General features: G+C 40.1%; 2 protein-coding genes across 6 annotated transcripts; one reads left to right on the top strand and one right to left on the bottom strand.

The window, feature by feature from the left end:
- The first annotated feature begins 455 nt into the window (after positions 1 to 455).
- Positions 456 to 11,212, top strand: LOC124872263 (serine/threonine-protein phosphatase with EF-hands 2-like). Its single transcript, XM_047372042.1, has 19 exons — positions 456 to 685; positions 987 to 1,056; positions 1,162 to 1,179; positions 1,293 to 1,301; positions 1,544 to 1,671; positions 2,639 to 2,693; positions 2,861 to 3,036; positions 3,159 to 3,273; positions 3,386 to 3,432; positions 3,507 to 3,673; positions 5,305 to 5,341; positions 5,422 to 5,571; positions 5,663 to 6,010; positions 8,239 to 8,424; positions 8,531 to 8,673; positions 9,169 to 9,275; positions 9,363 to 9,526; positions 9,636 to 9,723; positions 10,734 to 11,212. Exons 2-19 carry the CDS (start codon positions 1,005 to 1,007, stop codon positions 10,916 to 10,918), a joined length of 2,175 nt encoding a protein of 724 aa, XP_047227998.1. The 5' UTR covers positions 456 to 685; positions 987 to 1,004; the 3' UTR covers positions 10,919 to 11,212.
- Positions 11,213 to 12,635: 1,423 nt separating this feature from the next.
- On the bottom strand, positions 12,636 to 24,512 carry nup54 (nucleoporin 54). Of its 5 annotated transcripts, none has more exons than XM_047373361.1 (15): positions 24,382 to 24,512; positions 23,862 to 23,960; positions 22,446 to 22,526; positions 22,108 to 22,272; positions 21,675 to 21,758; positions 16,743 to 16,901; positions 16,327 to 16,556; positions 15,637 to 15,824; positions 15,325 to 15,521; positions 15,189 to 15,243; positions 14,860 to 14,953; positions 14,156 to 14,263; positions 13,742 to 13,861; positions 13,309 to 13,419; positions 12,636 to 13,135 (listed from the first exon to the last, which is right to left on the bottom strand). In XM_047373361.1, exons 1-15 carry the CDS (start codon positions 24,422 to 24,424, stop codon positions 13,007 to 13,009), a joined length of 1,863 nt encoding a protein of 620 aa, XP_047229317.1. In that variant the 5' UTR covers positions 24,425 to 24,512; the 3' UTR covers positions 12,636 to 13,006. The 5 variants fall into 5 exon arrangements, with proteins under 5 accessions (XP_047229317.1, XP_047229318.1, XP_047229320.1 ...); XM_047373362.1 differs by having other exon boundaries at positions 16,327 to 16,553; XM_047373364.1 differs by lacking the exon at positions 22,108 to 22,272.
- Positions 24,513 to 25,007: the final 495 nt, after the last annotated feature.

Here is a 25,007-nt window from a genome sequence, read left to right as displayed (position 1 = left end):
TCAGCGCATTCACAATGAGAAGAGCATTAATTGCTCCTGTTGTAGGATGGTTCATCTTCATCAGTGCAATGCAATTATGTGGGAAAATGTAGCCATTCGCAAGTGCATTACATTTAAAAAAAACAAATGTATTTAATGGAACTTTAAACTTCAAGATGCACATTTTCATAATTTATGACTGAAAACTAATACTTCATTTGCATTGTTCTTTTTTAATAAAATATCAAATGGAAAGGATATTCATTTTATTTAGATATCAGACAAGTCAGGGATCAATGCCTAGATCTGTCCAATGAGTCACAACAACTCTCAGCCTTACGTGAGACCACTTAAGATCCTTTTGAAAAGCTTGCTGCCCTTTAATAGAGCCCTCATCTGTTTATTCAGCGTAGATGTGAGCTGTAGTAAAGTTTAATCCTAATCCATTTGCATCTTGTTTTGAATGAGCGATTACAGTAGCCTGTGCGAGGCACCTGGCTCTGATATTATACAGCTTGGCTGTATAACAGAGAAAAGGTACAATATCACAGCCACCGATCCTGCAGAGGATGTGAACAATGAGATAACGCGTTTTAATCAAAAATTTTTGCTGGCTGTATCCGTGCAGCTGGGGAGTTTTTGACAAAATGAATGTGTTTAAAAGCTGAGGAAGGGCGAGGAGGTAATGAAAGACGGGTGACAACAGGTGAGTTTCTTGTCAGTCATATTGGCTGTTTTAAGCATACAATTAAGAAATAATGTGCCCACTGAATTAGTAATTTTCTAAATATGCTGCATACTACTAAATACATTTTTAAAGAATACATTTATCTTTGTCCCTTACATGCTTAGAAATTTCATTCAACAGCTGTTTAATGAGTTGGAAGAAAAGAAAGGATAGTAGAGAAATGTGCTACTTTGTATGTAGATATTTTATTACAGAACCATTCCCAGGTTGCAGAACACAAGGTCACATATCTGAGACTCACTCACGTTGTTTCCAACAGGGAAAGCAGCAAAGGGTCATGGGTTGCGGCATGGGAAAATCCAGAATCCAGCAGAACAAATGTGACAGAGGTGCAGAGTTTAAAAAATATATATATATATATTTGTTGAACACAACTATAGATAAGTCCTCTTTTTAATGCAAAACCTCAATATCTGTTTTTTGGTCATTTTCAGTGAGCATCTCAGTTCCAGGTAACTTTATTTAGCTTTACCAAAACCTACTAAAACTTAAAATCCATAGTTAGGCCTGTCAATTTGTGTTTAATTGCTGTAATCTAACCCCATATTCAATGCATGCTGGAAAGCTGCCACAGGTAAGTCATTTTCTATCCAGAATGACATTTACTACTCTGTACGTTTTAGTAGTCCAGGTATTTGGAAAGAAAACACTTCTTGGCTCTTGAAGGCGCTTCATTATGATTTAAGAGACTTTTTTCAGTCCTGAGAGCTTAGATATCTTAAACGACTGGTTGGACAAGAAAGACCTCTTGGCTGAAATACTGTGAAACCATTCCATTTAGTAAAGTTCCCGATTTTTCCGTTTTCTTCTTTACAGCAATTAGAGCAGCTCTATTGATCCAGCGTTGGTATCGACAGTATGTTGCTCGGCTGGAAATGAGACGCAGGTGCACGTGGAACATCTTTCAGTCTATTGAATACGCAGGGGAGCAGGATCAGATAAAGGTGTGGTTAAAGGTTTGCACAGACATTAGTCTAAAATGTATTGTTAAAATATTCCTGCAGCTCTTTGCAAAACAATTTACCCCGTGAACCTTTTCACACTTTCACTGTACAACCACACATTTTTATTTATTTTATTAAAATCTCACATGATTGACCAACACAAAATGCCGAATTGTGCAGTGGAAGAAAAATTATATATGGTTTTCAAAAAATCTGAAATGTTTGGCCTGCATTTGTAATTAACTACTTTTACTTGGATTTCACTAAAAAAGTCCAGCTCACCCAGTTACCTTTAGAAATCATAGTTTCCACCTGTCTACATGGTAATCCCAGGAGAAATACAGCTCTTCTAGGAAGGCCTCAGAGGGATGGTAGAGAAAAATGCTGAACAAAGAGCATCATGTACACTAAGACAGACTGCAAACAGGTCAGTGATAAAGTTGAGTAGAAGAGCAGAATATGGTTCTAAAACAATATCCAAGCATGGAACATCTCACAGAACTATGTTCAGTCCATCCTCAGAAAACAGAAAGAATATGACACAGCTGCAAAACTACCAAGATATAGCTGTCCACATAAGTTGACAGCCTGGGCAAGGAAAGCATTAATGGGAGAAGCTGCCAAAAGGCCCATAGTAACTCTGGAGGAGGTGCAGAGATCCAAAGCTTAGGTAGAAGAATCCATTTTGAGAACAACTAGAGTTTGTCCACTCCAGAAATCTAACCTTTATGAAAACAAAATGGCAATAAAAAGGTAAAATTTGCTGCATGCCATGAACCATGTAGGTGACACAGCAAACATGTTGGTTCCCCTGATATTTACTGTTAAGCACAACAATTCAGATATAATTCAATCAGCCTAAGCTGCACTTTACATTTAGCACTATCTTTTTGTTAGTAAACTCTTAGTTTTGATATTGTCTTCAATGAAAAAGTCTTTTTTATTTAAAATAGTTTTTTTCTCACAGCTGTACAAATTTTTTGGCTTCCTAATGGACCACTTCACCCCAGCTAGCAGTGAAAGTAAGACAATATTTCTTTAACTCTTCTGTGCTATACCTTTTAATGTTTATCATCTATCTGCTAAACTGAGGCTACATTCTGCTCTTCATTCAGAGATTTATACCAGCTTTCATATTCCCTACTTGTTGATCTATTTCCTTTTGACTTCTCCTCTGTCTTCAATGAAGGAAACCTAATATCCCACATCTTTCGCGAGAATGAGATCTGCCATGATGCAGATTGGGAAAGGTATTTTTGCTACAAAGACATAGAGGTACCCGAGAGTTACAGTGGCCCCCACCTAACCTTCCCCATGACATTCTGTGGGCTGTCAAAGCTAATGGAGGCTTTTAAGCTGAAACAAGTATGTGCACTAGTACACGAACTCAGATAGTAGATAAAAAAATGCCCAGATAGGAAAAAAAGATGAAAGTGGTTGCTGGCAATATTTTCTCGGTATATTTATAGGTGTTTTTCTCCCAGTAGCAGCTCCACGCTCGTTACGTTCTACAGATTCTTGGGGAAACTTGGAGACTTCTACGAATCCTTCCAAATATCAATCACATCTCTGTCTGCCACACCAAAGAGATAACAATATGTGGTACCCTGAAGCAGGCCTTTCTTGGATTTACCATTAATGTTTTATCATAGATTCTTTTTACTGCTTATGCAACATTTGGTATTTTGCTATAAGCAAGATTTGTCATTCTCAGGAGATTTGCATGGGCAGCTTGAAGATCTGCTATTAATATTCTATAAGGTATATAAACATAATGTAGGTCCTCATATCTTCAATTAGGATGTCCATTTTATTTTAGTTTTTCATTCATCCAGAATGGTTTACCATCATGTGAGAAACCATACATCTTCAATGGAGACTTTGTGGATCGGGGCAAGAATTCTTTAGAGATTTTGCTCATCCTGTTCGGGTTCCTGCTTGTTTACCCCAATGATGTGCATCTGAACAGAGGGAACCATGAAGATCACATTGTGAACTTGAGGTAAAATCTTCACTTTACATTTTCAAAAGCTGTTTCTGTATTTATTCTCATTCCTTTTTAAACATTTAATTGTGATCTTGTAACACACATAGATCTGCTTTGCTACTGTCTTGCTGACACCTTTATATACAACACATACTATAATATTTTGCCTTGCAAAAGCCTTCACAGCACTTAAACCTTTCATGTTTGTCATGTTACAACCACAAAGTCATGCATATTTGTGAAGTGGAAGAAAAAGAATGACATATTTAATTTGGTTTTATACAAATAAAACTCTGAAAAGTGGAGCATGCATTTGTATTAAGCACTTTTTACTCTGATTTGCACAAATACAATCTAGCTCAACTGAAAGCCTCCAAAGTTCACCGATTGAAACAACAGAGTTTGCTTAATGTTAATCAAGCTGTTCTGTGAAGGCCTCAGAGGTGCTTTAGAGAACATTAGTGAACAAACAGCATCATAAAGACTAAGAAACACAGAAGACCTGTCAGGTATAAAGTTTTACTATAAAGCAATAGCCTAAGCTTTGAATATATCATAAAGAACTGTTCAATATCTCATTCAAAAATGGAAAGAATATGCCCATCCACCTAAGCTTGAAGGCTGGACAAGTAAAGCATTAATCAGAAAAATAGCCATGAATCCCATGATTTCTATGGAGGAGCTACAGAGGTCCACAGCTCTGGTGAAAAAGCTTGTAAATGGGACAAATATTAATCACATACTTCACAAATCTGTCCTTTATTAAAGAGTGGCAAGAATAAAGTCATGGTTGAAAAAAGCAAGTCCTGTTTGCAGTTCACCACAAGTCATGTAGGGGAAACAGCAAACATGTGGAAGATGGTATTCTGGTCAGATAAGACTAAAACTGAACTTTTTACGTCAATATATAACATTAGTGGTGGAAAAATAAAACATTACCTGAACACATAATCCTCACTGTAAAACATGGTAGTGGCAGCATTATGGTGTGTGGATGCCTTTCTTCAGCAGGGGCAGGGAAGGTGGTCAGAGTTGATATGAAGCCAGATGGCAGAATCATATGGAGAAACCTGTTGGAAGCTACAAAGTCCTAGACTAGATGGAGGTTCAACTTCCAGCAGAAAGATGACCCTAAACATACAGCTAGAGCTACAATGGAAATGTCCAGATCAAAGTATATTCTTGTGTAAAAAATGGTCAGTTAATCTCCTGAAAAGGTTTGAATCAGTGGCAAAAATAGTAAAAAACAAATTGTGAAAATTGCAATCTGTAGATCTGCAATGTTGGTTGAGTCACATCCAAAAAGAAATTACAACAGAATTTGTAGCAAACGTTGATTCTAAACAATTTTGACCCAGGAAGGCACAATGCACACTCTCAGACTTTGATCTGTAAAAAACATTTTGAAAACCATTTATCATTGTCCTTTGTTCACAAGGGCTGTGAATTGTCCTACCTTGTTTGTAGCGGGGGCACTGGGAATGCAGCCTGGCCAGCCTCCCACTTCCTGTAAAAACTGATATAAACCTAAAAAAAGATATCTGATTGATTCCTTGAAATATTTCAAATGAATATGTTGCATATAGAATTTACACAAAATTAGTGTTGATAATATTTGTGTGGTATTAATAATGTGTTCTTTTTAGATATGGTTTTACCAAAGAAGTCTTGGGAAAATACAGGGTGAGTATGAAAATTTATATATTTACTAGCAGCATGATAAAACTGTGGATTTCATTACATTTATCTTGACTTAATTTCAGGTGCACGGCAAGAAAATTCTAAAGCTGCTTCAAAAGATCTTCAGCTGGCTTCCCCTGGCCACAGTGATTAACCATAAGGTCCTGGTTGTACATGGAGGGATCTCTGACTCAACAGACCTCGACATGGTCGCCAGAATGGACAGACACAGAGTAAGAGAGACCTTCAACTTTAGACAGCTTAGTGTGTTTTGTACAATGCAAATCTAGAAAAGCTAAAACTGTCGAACTTATGATTGTGCAGTATGTGTCGGTCCTGCGGCCACCTAAAATGATCCGTCACACACTCAATGGCAACAGGACAGTGATCAGCAAGAACGAAGATGCAACAGGACCAGCTGAAGCCCGTCGCCGGGTACGCTCCCTGACCAACACCTCCACCCTGGCTCAGAGGCACAACGTCCCACGTCGTTCCCTCCACAACCTGCCCACCACCGGTAACCAGATGAACTGCTCGGTGGAGGAGGAGCTGAAGAAGAGGCGCAGGCTGGCCGGGTTTGATCAGACCTACAGAGAAATGAAGACACTGGACTCTGATTCGGACCCAGAGTTTGGAGAACCCACAGAAACACATGGCCATGAGTGGAAACAAGTAAGTGAAGGTGGTTTTATAGTTTAAACTACAAAGAGATCAAGCGATCATTAAGCAAATGTGTGTGTTCAAACACTCTGCATCTTAAAAGAAATGTGAGAGTAGTAAAGTATAGTACTAGTAGTATAGTAAAAACACCACAATTTTACTGTATCAAATTTACACAGCATTTTTCTTTTATAAAAAAATGAAAAGTATGATGTGATTGCTTTTATTTAAAACTGAAAAGCTAAAACCGCTGGTAAAACATGATTTATTAGTTAAAATAATCTCAAATATTAAATTATTGTTTTATATTTTGTTTCTTCACGTTTTTGTTGTAAAGAATATTATCCTCTTCTTTTCATTGTGCTCATCTGCCTTTCATGGCTTCTGTAGTAATACCAGGAGCCTAACAGGCTGATATTAGCTGGTCAATTAGTGAGGCTATCTGCTCAGGCAGCCAGTCTGCGCCTACTTAACAGACATTACACTTGCAGCTTGCCAACTGTAGCTTTAAAAGAGCGTTATCTTAATGAAAGTGATGGGTTACAGTCCCGTTAGTTTCCAGACTATGACTTTCTATATTAATTGCGATTAGAAATGTTTCCCAACTTCTCTTTCTTGTAACCAAATGGAAAGTAAACATTATTCCAGTGCGCTGACTGGCAGTGCACAGAAACATGCAGGAGAGGGGTACCTGTTTCTTTAAGCTCTATATAGCAGGTGAGCAACTCCTGTGACTCAGGTACTTTCTCTGAGGTCTGATTGAAAGGAAATCAAACCATTTGAGGGAAGGTTTTAAATTATCACATTTTAAAACCAGTTACACTACTTTTTGTAACTAGTGTACTAAAGTAGCAAATCCTCATCCCTATCTGGAGGTGATCTCAATTTTTAAAATGCACCAGGTTTATTTTAATAGGCTTCAATTTCTTGGTTGACTTTGTAGGTTTTATAATGATGACCAGTAAGTATGGCCTTTACTTTAAGGATTGGTTTCCTTGTAGAGAGGAATTTCATCATTTTTAAAACAATCCCATCCCTAACTTTTCTGAGAGTATTTATAATTATTATATATATATATATATTTAAAAACTTGCATCACTGGACCTTTTAATTATAAATGTAAGATTTAAGTACAATATATGATGTGAAAAGTTTTGAATGTTGTTCCCTTCCCTGTACAACCTCTTTCTAAATGTATGACAGTCATGTTAAACATCTATTCATTTCTATGGAAAGAAAAGTGATTTAATTGCACTTAAACCAAAGATTAACATTGTTTTAGTCACAAAGGACAAGATAATATTCTGCTTTGATACGTGGTACAAATCATTTGATGGTGAGCTGGCACGGTCCTGCTGCAACATAGGTCCCCAAACCATGACTCTTCCACCTCCATGCTTACATTTATTATGAGGCTTTTTACCTGGAATATTGTTTACTATATGCCAAACATGCCTTCAGTTTTGGTATCCAAATAATTCAGTTTTAGACTTAAATGTGAAAAGAACATTTTCCCAGATGTCCTTGTCTTCGTCTTTACCCTCTGTGGGAAACTTTATGTCTGGCCTTTATGTGTTTCTCAGGTGCAAAGGTTTCCTCCTTGCACACCTCAAATTGAAATTAAACGTGGACAGTCTATTTCTGATTGTATACTTATGCACTTATGCACTTTCAATCAACAGTAGCGTGACCGTTCTGCAGGTCCCATGATAAACTTTTATCATCTTGCAGTCAGCTTTTAGAGTGAACTTGCTTGGACAGCTAGACCTGGGTATGTTGGCAGTTGTTTTCAATGTGATTCAATCGTTCATTATTTTCTATACAATCGAGTGTTATTTTCCAGCCTCCTTAATCTTTTACAATCTTCTTTCTAAAGGCCTTACAAATCCACCATGGTGTTTACTCTCACTTTAACACTCAGGAGGACACCAACCTGAGGTTTTGACAGGTCAAACCTGCATCAAAATCCTAAGTGATGAGGTTCTCATCATTTGCACTTGATATAAAATGCCTGTGTTTAATTGTAGCCATTTTAATTAATATTGACACTATTAACTGTGGTGGTCTCCTAATCTATTCCTTACCAGAAAATGTATTTTACTTAATTTTACAGAAAATTTCAAAAGGTATTTTCTTCCGTTTTTATTGTTTAATCTTATTAGGTCAGAAAAATAGACATAGGGTGTCCTAACATTTTTTAATATGACTGTGTTTGTCCTAACAAGTAATGAATTCCTCAGATAGTGGACCTTCTATGGAGCGATCCAATGCCACAGAATGGCTGCATTCCCAACGAGGTGCGAGGTGGAGGCTGCTACTGGGGTTCAGATGTAACCGAGGAGGTGCTGAGAAGACACAACCTCCAGCTCCTCATCCGATCCCACGAGTGCAAACAGGATGGCTATGAGTTCTGCCACAATCGCAGGGTGAGCTCAGAATGATACATAGTAAAATAAAAAAGCACAACTCCTGAAGGGCAAAAAAAAAAAAAGTGTTCACAGTGGGGATATTTTTCTCAAATGTTACAAACAGGTGCTGACCATATTTTCAGCCTCTAATTATTACGAGATGGGCAGCAACAGAGGAGCCTACATCAGAATGGGCCCTGATCTGGTCCCTCACTTTGTTCAGTACCAGGCCAGCAGCACAAGCAGGGAGTTGACCCTGAGACAAAGGTGCACAGTTTGAAAGTTACAAAGCAATTATTAGCCAGAGAACACCAATCAGGCTCACCACAGTTAAATTTGTGAATATGCTGAACAGAGAGTAAAGACAAAAATGAATTTAGAGAGAGAATTTTATAGTTAAAAAAGATCGGCCTACTTTTTATTTCATTATCTAAGTTTGAAAAACTGTTGACTTGCTGTGATAAAATAAAGTTGCTTGGTAAAATTGTATGTAAAAGCAAAAAGGGTTCAACTGAAATTCTGTGTTTAATTATAATATTACTAATAAATATCAGCGGTACAATCCTCTTGACTGACAGCAAGGCAGTATCCATGGATTTGAGATTTAACATGATTTCTTCGGTATAAACGCATTACAATATCTGGAGCAAATGGATCACGAGTCCAACCCAATTATTTTTGCTTAAATTGCTATTTTAGGTTGAAAATGTTGTTTTTAAACTGAAATAGTATTTTGATGGATTTCGGCTGTTTTTCCACCAGTATCGGCTGGACAGAGAGATCTGCCCTGCGAGCTCTAAGGCAGCAACTGTTTGTACACAAGTCGGATCTCATCGGTGCCTTCCAGGAGTTTGACCCAAACAACACAGGTACAGGAAGAGTAGGACGCCTCTTAACATCTATTAATGTGAAAGTAGCCCCCCAAAAAAGCAACTCTTGTGTGCCTTTGATCTCAGGGGTGATCTCTCTACGCCACTGGGCGACAGCTACAGAGAGTGTACTGCAGCTGGGTCTGCCTTGGAGGATGCTGCGCCCTCAGCTTGTCAGCAGAGCCCAGCATGGTATGGTGGACTACCAGCAGTGGATTAGAGAGCTCTCCATCACTGAACCCAAACCAGAGGTGGACCTTTTTTTTAACATCTTCCACCTGCTGCTCACTCACTCTGTTCTAAATGTTTGAACATCATCATTATCTGAAACCTAAAAAAATAATTACGAATCCCTGGCAGGTGTCAGACACCAGTATCATGGAGACGATGTACAAAAACCACTCTAACCTGGAAACCATCTTCCGCATTATAGACACGGATCACTCAGGTGGGTGACACAGCTAACATACCCGTCATGGAGGGCCAAAGGGGCTACAATGTAAGAAGTAAATAAATAATAAAATTCTTAGATTTTTCATAACTAAAAGAAATAGGAAATAAATGTATTAAATAAATAAATGTATAATTATTAATTTACATCTGTCAGTTTACTGAATCCAAAATTTAATATTAAAGTTAATTAATTAAAATGTAAGGGTCATTCAAATCATGTTTAACTAATTATTCAGTGGTTTCTGTGCTGCAAGGCCCTATGAAATTGTGTGAACTATATATAAACCTTGACGGCTGCACAGTGACACAGTTGAAGTACTGTCGCTCTGTAGCAAGAGGTCCTCGGTCCAGATCCTGACCACATGATGTTGACAATGTATATAAAGTTATTTAAATGAATAAATATATTGAATACGCAATTTTATACTTAAATCATTGACATTCTGAATTCATTATAATTTAAGATCATCTATAACTAGCCATGAGAATAAAATTCTTAATGAAATGAGTGAAATAATTGTTGATTATAAATTTCCTTTTATGACATATTCAATTATAAATGTAACGAATTGTGTATTCGTTTCCAATTCTAAAAAAAATTTTAATAATGAATTAAAGTTACCATTTAATTTTGCATTTATTTACTGAATTGTGGCACGTTTTAAATTCTCCTCCCTGCAGAAAAAGAACCATGAAATGATTAAATACCAGGATACTGAAAATATGTAGATAGATTGGTGTTTACTTAAATTCTGACATATTTATATTATCATTAAACTATTGCGCCCTGTGTTTCCAAAAAACTATTGTTTAGATTGTGGTACGTTTTGCCCACAATAGTCATCATCTAGGACTTTAACTGAATCCCTTTTCAACGAGGTGTCACTATTCAGCCTCAACCTCTGCTAATGGGTGATGTTCTTTTTACGGAGCATCTGGTAAACTCATACAAATTAACAACACCAGCATGTTCAGAACAAAAGTTAAATTATCCCATTCTTACAGGCTTGATCTCTTTTGAGGAGTTCCGTCAGACTTGGAAACTCCTGAGCTCTCATCTTAAAATGGAAATTGGGGACAAGGCCATCACGGACCTGGCCCAGAGCATGGACTTCAACAAGGACGGCAGTATAGATATCAATGAGTTCATGGAGGCCTTTCGCCTGGTGGACCTCTCCACACATGCCTAATGGACTGGAGCAGAAGTTGCAGCAGGTTGGATCGTCAACCTTAGTTTGTTTTTAAATGTGCTACATAAATAAACTGGACATTTAATAGTCTTAGTCTGGTTAGGTCATCTGGACCCACACTTTCTAAACTGACTGCATTGTGTGGATAGATTATCCGAGTGCATTATTATTTATTCAGATGTTTCACAGGTTTTTCCTACCTTCTATAGTTTTATTGTGATTTTCTACCACAATTTTATACTTAACCTATTTAGTTGGTGAAAGAAAATAAAAAAATTCTCTGATCAACCATCATATAATGCTTGATGCCTAATATGACTCAATTACTGCAGTTGTTCCAAATGAAATACTTTCTTTAGGTTGTACATGCTTTCTACAAATATTTGATTAATAATCCATAATTCCCTGTTTCCCTGGAGTAAAAATGGGACATAACACAGAGGTCTATGACAAGAGAACATGCCATTCTCTTTATGCTGGTGTGTTGAGCTTTATAAGTCAGGAAATGACAAGAAAATAGCTGCTCACATAGTTATTCATAAAGTAAAAAAAGAAACATCTCTGACCAATCATTAAGCACAGTGGAGGATCTGTAATGCTATGGGCTTGTTTTTCCTCCAAATACCCCTGGGAACCTTATTAGGGTGCGTGGCATCATTAACTCTTTAAAATACAAGGGAAATTTAAATAAAAATCAGTCGTCTCTGCTAGAAAACTGGAAGATGGGTTGTTAGTGCGTCTCTCAGTAAGGCAACATTCCAGAACATTTTATCAAATCAACACAGAAATGGTTCAACAAAGTTAACCCTCCATGACCATCTTACTATCTGATCTTAAGTCCCATTAAATATATTGGGACGAAGGGCATAGGAAGGACCCAAGGTTATTTTCAAAACCTTATTATGGGTATCAAACACATGTAATACTTTTTGCCATATCCTAAGAATTTCAGGATTGATAAATTGTAGACTTTATGGAATTTTCTGCCATTTTGGATTTTCCAGCATCAGTGCTGTGCAGTGTATATCCAACATAACGTCCAGGACTCTGACCCTCAAGGACCAGAACAGACTACCTCATCACTATTGGAATATCAAATCTGCTACCTGTAAAACTTTTCAATGACAAATCATTAAAACAAAACCCTGCAGAATTCACCCTTTTCTCATCTGTAATGTAATTTTCATAGGCAAAAGCTTTTTGTTGGAAATATCCATTTTCTTAGGGTCATTTTGTCCATGGAGGTATTCATTATTAATCTATTTCTGTAAATATTTATATTTCTTGTTTCTACTCATTAAGGTCAAAGGCTTTCTATAGTTATTTCTTACTTCTTCTACACATGTGCAAAGATGTTTACTTCTACCTGTGCTCTGGGTACCACTACAGACCCTTGGGATTTGGGTGACCCTGTTGCACGAGGGGATCTAATCGGTTTGAAGCTGCCTAGTAAGTTCAACTGCCAATCAGCCTTTTCATTCCAGTAAGGGATGCAAATCCAGGAGATAAATCCTATCAACTGAAGCCCTGCTTTGATGAGATGTAGGAAAGCACTAATCTAAAAAGGTAAACAGGAAATGACCCATATTATTACAATACCAATGCAAATAGTAAGATGCAAACATACAAGACAGGAAAGCAGCCTAGAAATGACCCGCCCCACAACCCCCCAAAAAACTGCTTCTACTGCATGCATAAATACAAGGAGATATAGTTCTTTAAATTCAAACGAAATTTATTAATATTCTACTAGCATAAAAAAAAGAAATACAAAGATGTATTTACAGCGTTTTAAATCATGGTGCACACGCCCGCAGCTTGTTTACTTGTCAGACACATTTATGGCCCCATATACATAATCTGATTGAACATGAGGGTAGCCGGCTTTTATTAGACAACGTTGAGTTTCCTTTAAGCTGTCTAAATCAGTCCAGACAACAGAGAAGAACCTCTGATCCAAACATTTAATAGTCAAACCTGCAAAAGACATGAGATTATAATATCCTCCGATGATGAAATCATGTGGTCTGGGTAGGTCTGTCCCTTTTCAGACTGAAAACTTCCAATGTTGAGGTTGGAGGGGTGCCCTCAGCTCAGGATGCCCCCTCTCATGTGGCTGCCGTCATTTAGTCCATGTTCTATGAGTTTGATGTCTTCCAAATCATCTTTGATGACGCTGATCAGGTGACTTAAACCATCTTGTTGCTGCTTTAAGTGCTGAAAGCGTGAAGCAAGAAAACAGTTTGTTAGAAAAAAACATCCTATCTAGTGTTTTCTCCTGCTATAATGCAGTCAGTGAGAGAAAACCAAAATGATTCCTGAATAATGCTTACAAATCTGATGAGTAAAAACCATAGATTTATAAATATAGAGATAATATTGAATCTTACTTGTTTGATCTCTCTGAGGAGGTCTGCATCAACATTGTAGCGCTCTTCTGATCTCACGGCTCCAAAGTGGTTCTGCATTCGAATTTGGGACATCAGTTCATTCAATCGACCCTGAATAGGATAAAAGAAAACACTGAAATCAAACACTGAAAATAAAAACCTGTGGGAGTGTGGGGGAAACGCCTAAGAACGAAACCAGGGCTCTGGTATGACAAAAATTACAATAAAAGTTTGATCCCAAAGTTAGAAAGAGTAACACACTACTTAACATTCATTTGATCTATTCAACTAGTTAAAAAATGTTTCATTTATAAACTAAAACCTTCAAATATCCAGGTACAAATCAACAGTGTTCTGTTAAGTTTAGGTGAAATACATGAAAAAAATAAGGCCTTTTTCTTGACAGGCTGATCCAGTTCATGTAAACACTTGCCTTGAACTGTGTGGGTGCATTGAGTTCTGACTGAATCGTGTCCAGCTGCACCCTGAGATGCTCCTCATCCACTTGGATCGCGTAGCCGCTTTTTCTTTGAATCTCCTGTTTAATCAGTACCTTTCAGGAAAACACGGCAATGATTAATATGGCAGGATTACCGAGAGGAATTTACAGAGCAGGGAGAGGTGCGGACGGCGCCAGCACATTCGAACCTGATTAAATATACACATGGTACTCTGCACTGTTTTGCTATTCGTGGAAGAAAAAGAACAGAGATATGAAATCCCAGTGAACGCAGACAGAATATGCAGCAGTGGAGTTGAGCTGTTTAAACGTTGGCCTTGTGTCATTCACAGCTCTGTTATTCTTTATGGGACAACTGAGACATACCGGCTAATTAAATTGAAATACCTGCAGCACCCTGTGAGACAGATCCATCAGCTTCCTCTTGTATTGAGCTATCTTGGCTACAGTTGTTGCCTGGTTCTTCTGCAGCTCACTGATGTCATTGGAGATTATCTAAAAGTGCACAAAATGGATAAAAGAAGAACAAGGATTACATATATAAATATATAAAGCGCTTTTTTTGGTCTTGATCCATGTTGACTACTACACTAATAAACCATGGTAAGATGTTGGTTGTGTAGAGCGAAAAGCCCTTAGATTTGGCTAAAAGCCCTAAATGTTTTTAGTAATGTCCATGCAGCTGTTTCTGAATGTTGTTCAGTTCCAAATCATGTTTCTAGATGAGAAAAAACTCCTAATCTTCTTTAACCAAACCTAACTTCACAGGTCTTCCCATAAAGTCACTTTCAAATTAAACCACTTTTGTTACAAATGGAAGAGTCAAGGTTAATCAAGTCTTTCATTTAAAGTCTTCAATATGAAACATTTTCTGAAATACTTTTTCTCCTGCTGATTGCTCAGGTATTTCTAATAATTCCAGATGAAAACAAGTTTTTGGCAGTGAGCATTGACCAGACATCTGCACACCGTCCTTGACACCCACAAATATCTGCCTCCGAATTCCTTCTCTGATAACCAGGTGGCCCTGTCTCCATTTCCCTAAAATTTGCTAAATGTAGAAACAAAAGCTGAATATAATTTTTATTCACATCCACTCTGGTCTGATGTTGCTTGGTCATCTGCTCCTGGATCTGCAATCTGCGGAGCAGCTCCTTAAAACCAACCATGGGTACAGGGATTAACCTGGAGGAAAACAAGAATTAGCCCTAGAAGGAAATGTAATGCATCAATTATTTTGTATTGCTGTTAACTGTGATTATAAGTGGTGTGATGGCTCTAAAAAAGGGACAGTTAAGGCCAAACTAGATAGATTAGACTCTAAATATTACAAAGGGGCATAGTCTAGGAAGATTTATGGGCTCTTTAGAAGATAGAAGCAAGAAAAAAGTAAAAAAAAAAAAAACACATTCCAGCTTACTTCTCTGGGTCAGGGTTGTCCACCTTAGCTTGTTCCCAAATGATGGGATCCACTCCTGGTGATGGTGAGTGGGGGGAAAAACATTGTTAGCTGACTTTAACAGCAAAATAACTGAGCTGCTGGGAAACATATTTACCTGCAGGAGCGTTTTGCAGCAGCTGCTTCAGCTGTGCTGGGGACAGCTCTGTGCGTGTCACTGACATGACCACTCCAATCTGGGTGACCTGAATCTTAATGTTAGCCTGCTCCAGAAAGCTGAAGAGGGTGGAAGCTGGGATCTTCTTGGAGGTGCCATTGGGGGAACGTTCGACGACATAAATGATCACCTCTGTCCTGAACAACACATAAAGCAAGAATGAATTACTCAAGAGTTGTTTTGTAGCCTTCAAACCATCTGCTTAGAAAGAATTGGGAAACTGTGTTTGAATGTAAAGTTAAGGAAACTTACTGATCATTGGGCAGAGCTTTAACACCCTCTACATTGACGGTCAGAGTTTGGTTGCTACCCAGAACCCTGTGCAGTGACTCAACCAGCTGCTGCTGCTGAGCACGTACATCAGGTTCCTTCCTATTCAGAATCAGCACCACTAACCCATCTTCATCCTTGCTTACTGGGACACAGCTATATCCTACTGCCTGCAATAGGAAAACACAGATGAATTCAGCCTTCTAGCATATTTTTCATGTCAACATTAGAATTAGATTTTAAGAGCTCACAATAATTTTAGCATATTTTAGCAGAAATACAGAAGTTTGCTATGAATGAAAGGAAGATATTTCTACAGAGGTCAGAGGTTAAATATGGGAGCTCCAAAACACCAGACAGTAGGATGGATGGCTGGACAAACATGAATAGATGGACGGACCAATATGAATGGATGCTTGGATGGATGGACCAGTATGGATGGATCCATAGACTGATAGATGGATGAATATTTGGGTGGGGGAAGAATGAATAGATGGATAAAACTTTTTAGACTATCGAATGAGGCTGGAAATTCAAGTATTTTTTTCATACTTATCCAGACCTGGAAAATATTTAAATCTTAGATTTTTCCAAACTGTGTATGAATATAAAAATTTACTTTAATATTAAAAATAAATGTGCCAACTGAAAGAACCAACTATCCCCATTTACCTTGAACCTGCAGAAAGGGTTCTCCTGAGTGAAATCCACAGATGGGTTGTTGTTAGCATAGTAGCCCTTCCCTGTTCCCCAGAAGGCCTGCAACTGGTTCCACTTAGCAAGTATGGAGTCCCGTTCATCTCCTAAAAGGGTGGGGGCTGACAGAGCGGTGACCTGCTGGTAAAGTTGGGTCGGCTGAGTCTGACCCTGCTGCTGGGCCGGCTGGCCAAACAAGCCTCCTGCTTACAGTCAAGAAAAACAGGAATATTTTTACGAAAAGTGGAATTAAACAGATCGTCATGGTGACATTTATGTGCTAAGCAACTATATTTATTTTATATTTATTTAGTAAAAAAAAAAAAAATCATTTTATTTATTCTCCAAACTTTGCATATAACCAATAAAAAAACAAAAAAACATTTGCTGACCTTGTTGCTGCTGTGTCGGCTGGATATTAAAACCTCCAAATCCACCAAGGCCAGTTGTTCCTAATCCAGCTCCAAAGCCTGTTGCTCCAGTAGTGGTACCAGTTCCAAGTCCAGAAGGGAACCCAAATGCTTTGTTCTGTGTGTTACCAAATAGGCCTCCTGATAAAGAATATTAAGACATTATGACCTGCAAGAAAACAACCTATTAAGTTCAGAGTATTTAGAAAACATGACGCCAGTTTTGCAGAAGGACCACTCCCGAAGTTAAGGTTCCCTTTCAGTCGATTCACTCAGTACAACACATGAGTATGGGATATCACGCCCGCATGTCCTGGCTGAAGCCACCTCTAATCACGCCTCCTCGGTAAATGATGTGATGACGACAAGTGACAGGCCCCGCCTGCACTATAAACCTGTCAGTCATCGTCGTCATTACTCAGTTCTTACGCTCATCACCTCGCGAAGAACACCTCTTTGGGTCAGACTAGCTAGCTGCTGCTGGTTAGCTCTGTGTCTCTTTCTAAAGGCTACTTGGAATTAGTTCAACTGCTTTTGTTGGAGTCAATCACTGCTGCCTGCTGGTAAGTGTGTCTGCCCACAAAGCGTTATTTTAAGCAGTCCAGTCTTACTTTGTGGTTCGGGATGAGCACAAAGCTAACGCAAGCGAAGCAGAAGTCTTCTATTCGTCCCTGTCCTCAGGGGTGCGGCTTCTTGCTTCATGAGAAGGACCAGCATGAGGCTTGTCCCGTCTGTCTCGGGATCGTTCACGCTCGCAGAGCGTTGGCAGAGCCTGAAGCATGTGCATTCTGTCGCCAGCTTCGTCGCTCGACCCTGGAGAGGCGGGTTAAGTTCCTCGAGAAGGTGCTGGGAGAGGCTGCTGTCTTATGGCGAGACCCATTGCTCTCAGAGTCGGGAAACCCAGTTTCGTCCGATTCTGACGGGGACAGCTTTTCGGTCAAAGTCCCCGCTTCCAGCTGGGCAGACCATATGGAGTATGTTGATGGGTTAGCCGATAAAGCAGCTGCTCGGTCTCAGCTTCAACTAGAACCCATTCAGAGAGAGGAGGACGTACTGGACATCGGTTTGGATGTTCATGGTCTGTCCGATGATGAGGATGAGTCTCTACCGAGTCAGGCTGCCGCTGCTGCGCCAGCAGACCCGGGCGACACGTCTTTTTTCTCTCTTTGCCGCCGTGCAGCTGATACCCTGGACGTGGAATGGCCATCCCCACCTCCTGCGGAGAAGCCATCGCAATTCGCGGGGATTTATCTCCCCTCGGAGCCGGCCGCAGTCAAGCCGCAGTCAAGCCGGCCGCAGTCAAGCATCATCTACCATCATGTTCCCAGACTTTGTCTCTGAGTTGACGTCTTCATGGAACAAACCACTGTCCACCCCGTCACGGTACCGGGTTATGGACAGTATCTGGAACTGGAAGGTGCCACAAAAGCTGGACTGGTGAATATTCCGCTTATGGAACCGTCTTTGGCAGCATATCTGGCCCCGTCCCAAAATCATGGTGTCGGTGGTCCAACATTGGTTCCGTCTAAGCACTGTAGGTTCTCCGCTGCTCAATTGGAAAAAATCTACAGGGCTCAAGCGACCACTGCTCGTGCCTTGAGCTACATTACCATGCTGCAAACATACCAAGCTATGCGCTTGGCGGAGCTTGGAGCCGCAACACCGTCGGAGAGCCCTGTGATGCTGCTCTTGATTGAGGTGAGAATCACCGCTGACTACATCCTCCGTGTCTCCCACTGTGCATCGCTGCCCCTGGGCAGAGGGATGGCATTGATGGTGGTTGAACAAAGGCACCTGTGGCTGATGCTCTCCGACATCCCGGATAGGGATAGAGCAGTCTACCTGGATGAACCGGTGGTAGCCAACGGGCTGTTTGGGTAATCTCTAGACACTATACAGGTGAAATTCGAGCTGAAGAAAAAGCAGACCGAACCACTGCGCAGTATCATCCCCAGGCGAGATGTGAAACCCAAATCCAGCTCGGGCACTCACAAACCAGCTGTACCGCCACCCCCACCAAAGAGGATGATGCAGCCTGTGAGCTTGAGCCCTCAGACAACCACAGAACCACGGCCAAGTACCCCGAAAGACGACATGGAGCAGGGGTCCTCGACGTCCCGGAAGAAGAAGACAGTCCTCCTAGCTGTGGGACTCGAGATTCAGGGGTTTCAGGAGCAGGGAGACATGTTTGTCAGTTGTTGGCGGCTGCCACCCAAAAGATGTTTTGCGTTTCCCCCACACAGTCTCCCAGGCACAATTTCCCCACAAATGCATTTGCACTAAAAGCCCCCAGTTTGGGAGCGTTGAATGTTTTTCTGAGCACTGCAGTTGTTCTACAGGTCCTTCTCAAAAAATTAGCATATTGTGATAAAGTTCATTATTTTCTATAATGTAATGATGAAAATTTAACAGTCATATATTTTAGATTCATTGCACACTAACTGAAATATTTCAGGTCTTTTATTGTCTTAATATGGATGATTTTGGCATACAGTTCATGAAAACCCAAAATTCCTATCTCCTGTATGCATTCCACCTAGTGGAAATAATACTACCTGTACTAGAGGCTGTTCAAACAGGGTGTGTCCCTAATTTTGGTAGCACCCCGTTGTCCTGCAAAATCATGGTATTCCGAGATAATCAGCCTGCTGGCAGCAGAGCCGTGGCAACTCCCCGTTTGCCGGGATCTCCTCACTCAGGCAAGGGGGAAGATATTTCATCCACACCCAGAGCTGTGGAAGCTGCATGCCTACCTGCTGAGAGGTCCAGCTTATTAGCCAAAGCCCTCCCCCCTGATGTGGTGGCACCAATCCAGAATGCAAGAGCATCCTCCACTAGAGGCTTATACGCTTATAAATGGCGGGCTTTTGAGCAGTGGTGTGAGGACAAGCACATTGTTCCATTTCAGTGCTCAATGGTGTTTTTGCAGGATCTGCTGGATAAAGGTCTTTCCTTTTCCACAATTAAGGTCTACTTGGCTGCCATTTCTGCCTACCATATTGGTTTTAATGGAGTCACACCAGGTGCTCATCCTCTGGCTGTACGCTTCTTAAAGGGGGTTCGTAGACTCAGACCTGAAACCCAGTTTTCCTTCCTGGGATCTCACATTGGTACTAGAAGCTCTTTGTGACCCTCCATTTGAACCTTTGGAGTCAGTAGATGTGAAGTTCCTTTCATATAAGGTTGCTCTGCTTCTTGCTCTGACAACTGCAAAGCGGGTTGGAGACCTCCATGCTTTGTCTGTAAATCTTACCTGCATACACTTTTCGCCTGATGGTTCCAAGGTCACCTTGCGACCCAATGCAGCTTATCTTCCTAAGGTTATACCTTCGGACTACAGCTCCATGACAATGGAGCTTTCTAGTTTTTGTCCACATCCTTTTGCATCTGAGGAACAAAGGAGGTTACACTTCCTGTGCCCTTTACATGCACTGCGCAGTTACGTTGACCGTACTCAGACTGTGAGGTTGTGTGATCAGCTGTTTGTGTGTATTGCTAACCCAGCAAGGGGGAAAGTTCTGTCCAGACAAAGACTCTCTCACTGGATTGTGGAGGCTATTTCTCTAGCTTACAGCAACAGGGGTCTTCCAATGCCACGTGGTGTGAGGGCTCACTCCACCAGGGGCATAGCGACCTCCTGGGCCCTATTTAGAGGGGTGCCCATGAGTGACATTTGTGCTGCAGCCAGCTGGTCTTCGCTGCACACATTTGTAAAGTTTTATCGTTTGGATGTGACAACCCCTTCTGTGGCTCACTCTGTTCTTTCTGCTGGGTCTGTCCCATACTCATGTGTTGTACTTCGTTACTCTCCTTCAGGGAACGTAAAGTTATGCATATAACTACTGTTCCCTGAAGGAGAGTAACAAAGTACAACACATTGCTGCCCCGCTGCTCAGCAGGGCTCGGTGAATAGCGGCTATCGAACTGAGTAATGACGACGATGGCGAACAGGTATATAGTGCAGGCGGGGCCTGTCACCTGTCGTCATCACATCATTTGCCTAGGAGGAGTGATTAGAGGTGGCTTCAGCCAGGACACGCGGGGCGTGATATCCCATACTTATGTGTTGTACTTCGTTACTCTCCTTCAGGGAACAGTAGTTATATGCATAACTTTACGTTCAGTCTTATGTTCTGGGAGACACTGGGCGCCATCCTCTGGTAGGTTAGTGTCAAACATCTGTTTTTCATTTGATTATACAGTTCTAATTATGTAATAGCGGCTAGGGATGATCAACACAGCCTTCTCCTATGTCATTTTACAAGGTTGGAGCATATGTAGAGGGGGATCTTTGTGCAATCATCCAGAGCCCTGGTTTGTCTCTTAGGCACTCTGTTGAAAACTCCCACAGGTCTTTACAGGATTTAGGTGTGTAGGCTGAGATAGCCTTGGAAGAAGGTTGAATTTTGTGCCAGGTGCACCATTCCTGTGTAGATTCAGTGTTTTAGATTGTTATCCTGCTGTAATATCCAGTTATGACCCATTTTCAAATGCCATGATCTATATTTAAAATCTCCAATTATTTCCACGAGTTAATGCTGCCTAACAGTTTGACTAAGGTTCCAGGGCCTTCAGAAGACAAACAGGCCCACAGCATCACAACAAAATGAAGTTTATGTGTGGCCTAAACAGTGAAATCATATTTATTGCTCAGTGGGACCCCTGCAGGTTAAAATACAACACATTACTTTCAACTGGCTCTGCAGTGACCACTTTGTATAAGGCATTGTAGGAAACTTTTCTCAACAACCTAAATGTACTGATCACGGTTATATGCTCAACAAACAGCAGTGACCATGGCAATCCTGACACAATTTGCAAGGATCGATAACGATTAAAGAAAACTGTATTTAAAAACTTACAAATGTACATTTGGAAAATATAAAACTGGATGGTTTGAACTCTGTGATTGACCTGTTGTGTTGGAGGTGGCAAAGTTGAAACTGGATCCCGGTGCAGCAGCAGTTGTAGTAGTTGTCCCAAAGCCACCAAAGGCACCTGTGAAACAACGTGAATGACGACGTTTGATGAAAGAAATAAGGGAAAGGGGATGAAATAAAAGATAACAAAATCTGTATGTGTTTGATTTATAGCAGAAAAGCATAATCATGACAAACCTTTGAAAATAATTGGAAAAGAATTTGACAAATGATTCCCATTTAATTATTTCCATAAAACAAGGATGGGTGATTAATTCAACACTTTTCATGCAAATATTACAATTGAGAATCTGAAAGTGAGATGAGTTAAGAAAAAAAAAATCACAGCACCACACCAAGGTGGAAAAACTAAACAGTAATGCATGATTTACAGGCACAAAATAAACTGAATCATAAAAATCCTCTACCTGTACTAGCCAGGCTATTACCAAAATTGAAAAAAGAGCCAGTTGTGGTTGCTGGACCAAAGCAACCTGCACTCAAGCTGATTGTTGCTGGGTTTGCATTTAAACCAAACCCCCCAAAACTAAACCCACCAGCTGTTGTGTTTCCAGCTCCAAGCCCCCCAAATCCTGCAGCCAAAGCAGGCAGGCAGCGAAGAAAGAGAGAGTAACATGGAGGAAATAAATGACAATGCCAGAGCTTGCAATCGCTCTGTATTATTAACATCCTCCATATGCCTATAAGGAGGGTGATCTAAAGAAACAATACACGTTACATGCTTTAAATAGAATATTTTTCTTACCAGTGTTGGAGGCGCCAAAACTAAATCCTGTGGCTGGTGCAGCTGTGGTCGTGGCAGCGCCAAAAGCAGGAGCTGTCAGACCTGTAAGGTTCAAACAGGTCGTTGCTTAAAATGAGACACAGATGTAAATACAAAACAATAAGACAAAGATTAATTACTTCCTGTTAATGTTCCGTCAGGATAACAAACATTGGCAGCTCCAGTCACTGTGTGACAACCTGTTAGTTGGCCTGACTGGACTAACATGAAGTACAGTGCTTTGCAAAAGTAGTCACACCATTTAAACTTTTACACGTTTTGCCACGTCAGAAGCATATGTTTTAATGTATTTTATTACGATTTTGTGAAAGACCAACACAAGGCAGTGTCTAATTGTGAAGTAGAACAAGTAATAGATACAACAATCTGCAAAAAAAACATTTTTATTCAGCCAGTTCTACTTAGCAAACCCTAAAAGATCCAGTGAAACTAACTGCTGTTAGAAGTAACCTAATGATCACATAGACTGCACCGTTATGTAATTCTAATCTCAGTATCAACCAAGATGTTTTGTAAAGGCCTCAGAGGTTTGTTGGAGAATATTGGTGAGGAAACAACATCACAAAGCCCTAGGAGCACAGCAGACAGTCAGAGATAATGTTGTGGAGTAATTAAAAGCAGGATCTAGTTTTAAAAACATGTCACAATCTAGTCTCTGAAAATGGAAAGAGCGTAGAATAACTGCCAGATTAAGACACTAAAACTGACAGACCAGGCAAGAAGAGCATTAACCAGTGAAGCAGCCAAGAGGCCCATGGTAAGTCTTGAGGAGCTGTAGAGATCCGCATTTCAGGTAGAAGAATCTATTAAAAGCACAGCTATTGGTTTTGAAATCCATAAATCTGGCCTATATGAAAGAGTAAAAAGAAGAAAACCATAAGAACTCCTGTTTACAGTTATGAAAAACGTGATCTGGTTACATAAAACTAAAGCCTGAATGCACGTTTGGTGGAAAACTGACAATGTGCATCGCCCTGAACATATTATTCCCATAATGAACCATGGTGGTGGCAGCATCATGCTGTGGGCATGTTTGTCTTTAACCACAGACAGAAAAGCTGTTCAAAGTTAATGAGAAAATATATGGAGTTAAAAAAGAGGAATTCAGAAGGCAAAGCTGTTGACTGAAAAAGACTTAACACTGGGACTGAGGTTCACCTTAAAGCAGCGGTAACATAAAAATGCATTGAACACGGTGTTTGTAACATGACAAAACATAAAGAAGTTTAAGAGGTATGTATACATTAGCAAGACACTGTACTTGGAAAGCTGATGGATGGCCTGGCTGAGCTAATGCAACCCAGAACCAATGCGTTGTGGTTTTCAGTGTTGAGAAAGATGATCTCTGAATAAAATTCAGGAGCTGTGAGGACTTACTGCCAAACCCTGAAGAGGCGGTGGTGGTGGTAGCTGTCGGGTTAAAACCAAACGCCGTCGAAGCTGTCATTTTGGCACCAAAAGAAAACCCGGACGTTCCTTCAGAAGAACGTATAGAGCTCATAGTTAGAGTTAAGTACCTTCTGATTAGCTTAATTTTACGAAAAAGACCTTGCCTGGAAAACTAGCAAAAGAGGGAAAGCTTAGTACGTATCTAATTACAACGGAGGCTTATCGGAACCTGCTTAAGCAGCAGTAGATGTTATTATATGTTTAATTACACATTATACCTTTCCCATGTCCTGCGTGTAAAAGCTACAAGCCAACCCCAGTAAGTTCTTCGTTAGCTCGATTACCACACTGCTAGAGACCGAGTTAGCGGCAAGTTAGCTGAGACGTTCTGCCAACCAGTTACATATAAGTTATAAATTCATATCACAGCAAACCTCATTTGGTAACACATGTGTGTCATATATTTATTTTCACTGAAACTCAATACCTAGGTAAATATCACTCGTACCTGCTACTGTATTAGGCGCAGCACCGCCAAAACTGAACGCCATGTTGACGACTGTCACCGCAAGCGCTCTTCTTCGCCTTCTTCTCCAGTCAGCAACTACGCGGCACAGCGGGACAATACCGCCACCTGGTGTTCAGAATTCTGGTTGCTACTGCTTTACAAATAGGATTTGACTAGACAAGCAAGAATAGAATAGAATAGAATAATCCTTTATTTATCCCTGAGTGGGGAAGCTCATTGTAATAGCAACAAAGTGACAGGCAAATTTAAGGACACAAAGCACATAAAATAAGTAACAATAAATTAAAATAGAGACATCAATGTAATGTAATTTAATGAGGAGTAATGTCAAATGTCAATGTACTCCTGAATGTCCACCATCTCACTGTGTCCATTTCCTGGATATTCACCAGGGTTAATGCGGTGGGTTTGCAACACTGATTTGGAGGTGGTTCCACTGACAACAGTCCACAAAATCCTGTGACTCACTACAATTATTACATAGATACTGCAAAATATTTCTTAATAAAAGTCATAGTTGTGTTGGGGACAATTTATTATCTCTTATTTGTGAGTCAGTATTTGTTAAGGTATTGTAAAATTCATCATTATATTTTTGTGTTTGC

Source organism: Girardinichthys multiradiatus, chromosome 8, assembly GCF_021462225.1.
Source record: "Girardinichthys multiradiatus isolate DD_20200921_A chromosome 8, DD_fGirMul_XY1, whole genome shotgun sequence".
NCBI lineage: Eukaryota > Metazoa > Chordata > Actinopteri > Cyprinodontiformes > Goodeidae > Girardinichthys > Girardinichthys multiradiatus.
The sequence above is the reverse complement of the archived record's forward strand: the minus strand, read 5'-3'. Positions and strand labels throughout refer to the sequence as shown.

What these genes read in the sequence shown, in the direction of transcription:
- LOC124872263 (XM_047372042.1), top strand. Translation starts at nt 1,005, where the DNA reads ATGGGTTGCGGCATGGGAAAATCCAGAATCCAGCAGAACAAATGTGAC. An exon ending in AAGTCTTGGGAAAATACAGG is followed by an intron (nt 5,342 to 5,421) that starts GTGAGTATGAAA and finishes ACTTAATTTCAG; the next exon opens with GTGCACGGCAAGAAAATTCT. An exon ending in AGTTCTGCCACAATCGCAGG is followed by an intron (nt 8,425 to 8,530) that starts GTGAGCTCAGAA and finishes TGTTACAAACAG; the next exon opens with GTGCTGACCATATTTTCAGC.
- nup54 (XM_047373361.1), bottom strand. Translation starts at nt 24,424, where the DNA reads ATGGCGTTCAGTTTTGGCGGTGCTGCGCCTAATACAGTAGCAG. An exon ending in TGCGCCTAATACAGTAGCAG is followed by an intron (nt 23,961 to 24,381) that starts GTACGAGTGATA and finishes GTTCTTCTGAAG; the next exon opens with GAACGTCCGGGTTTTCTTTT. An exon ending in GCCGACACAGCAGCAACAAG is followed by an intron (nt 16,557 to 16,742) that starts GTCAGCAAATGT and finishes CTTGACTGTAAG; the next exon opens with CAGGAGGCTTGTTTGGCCAG.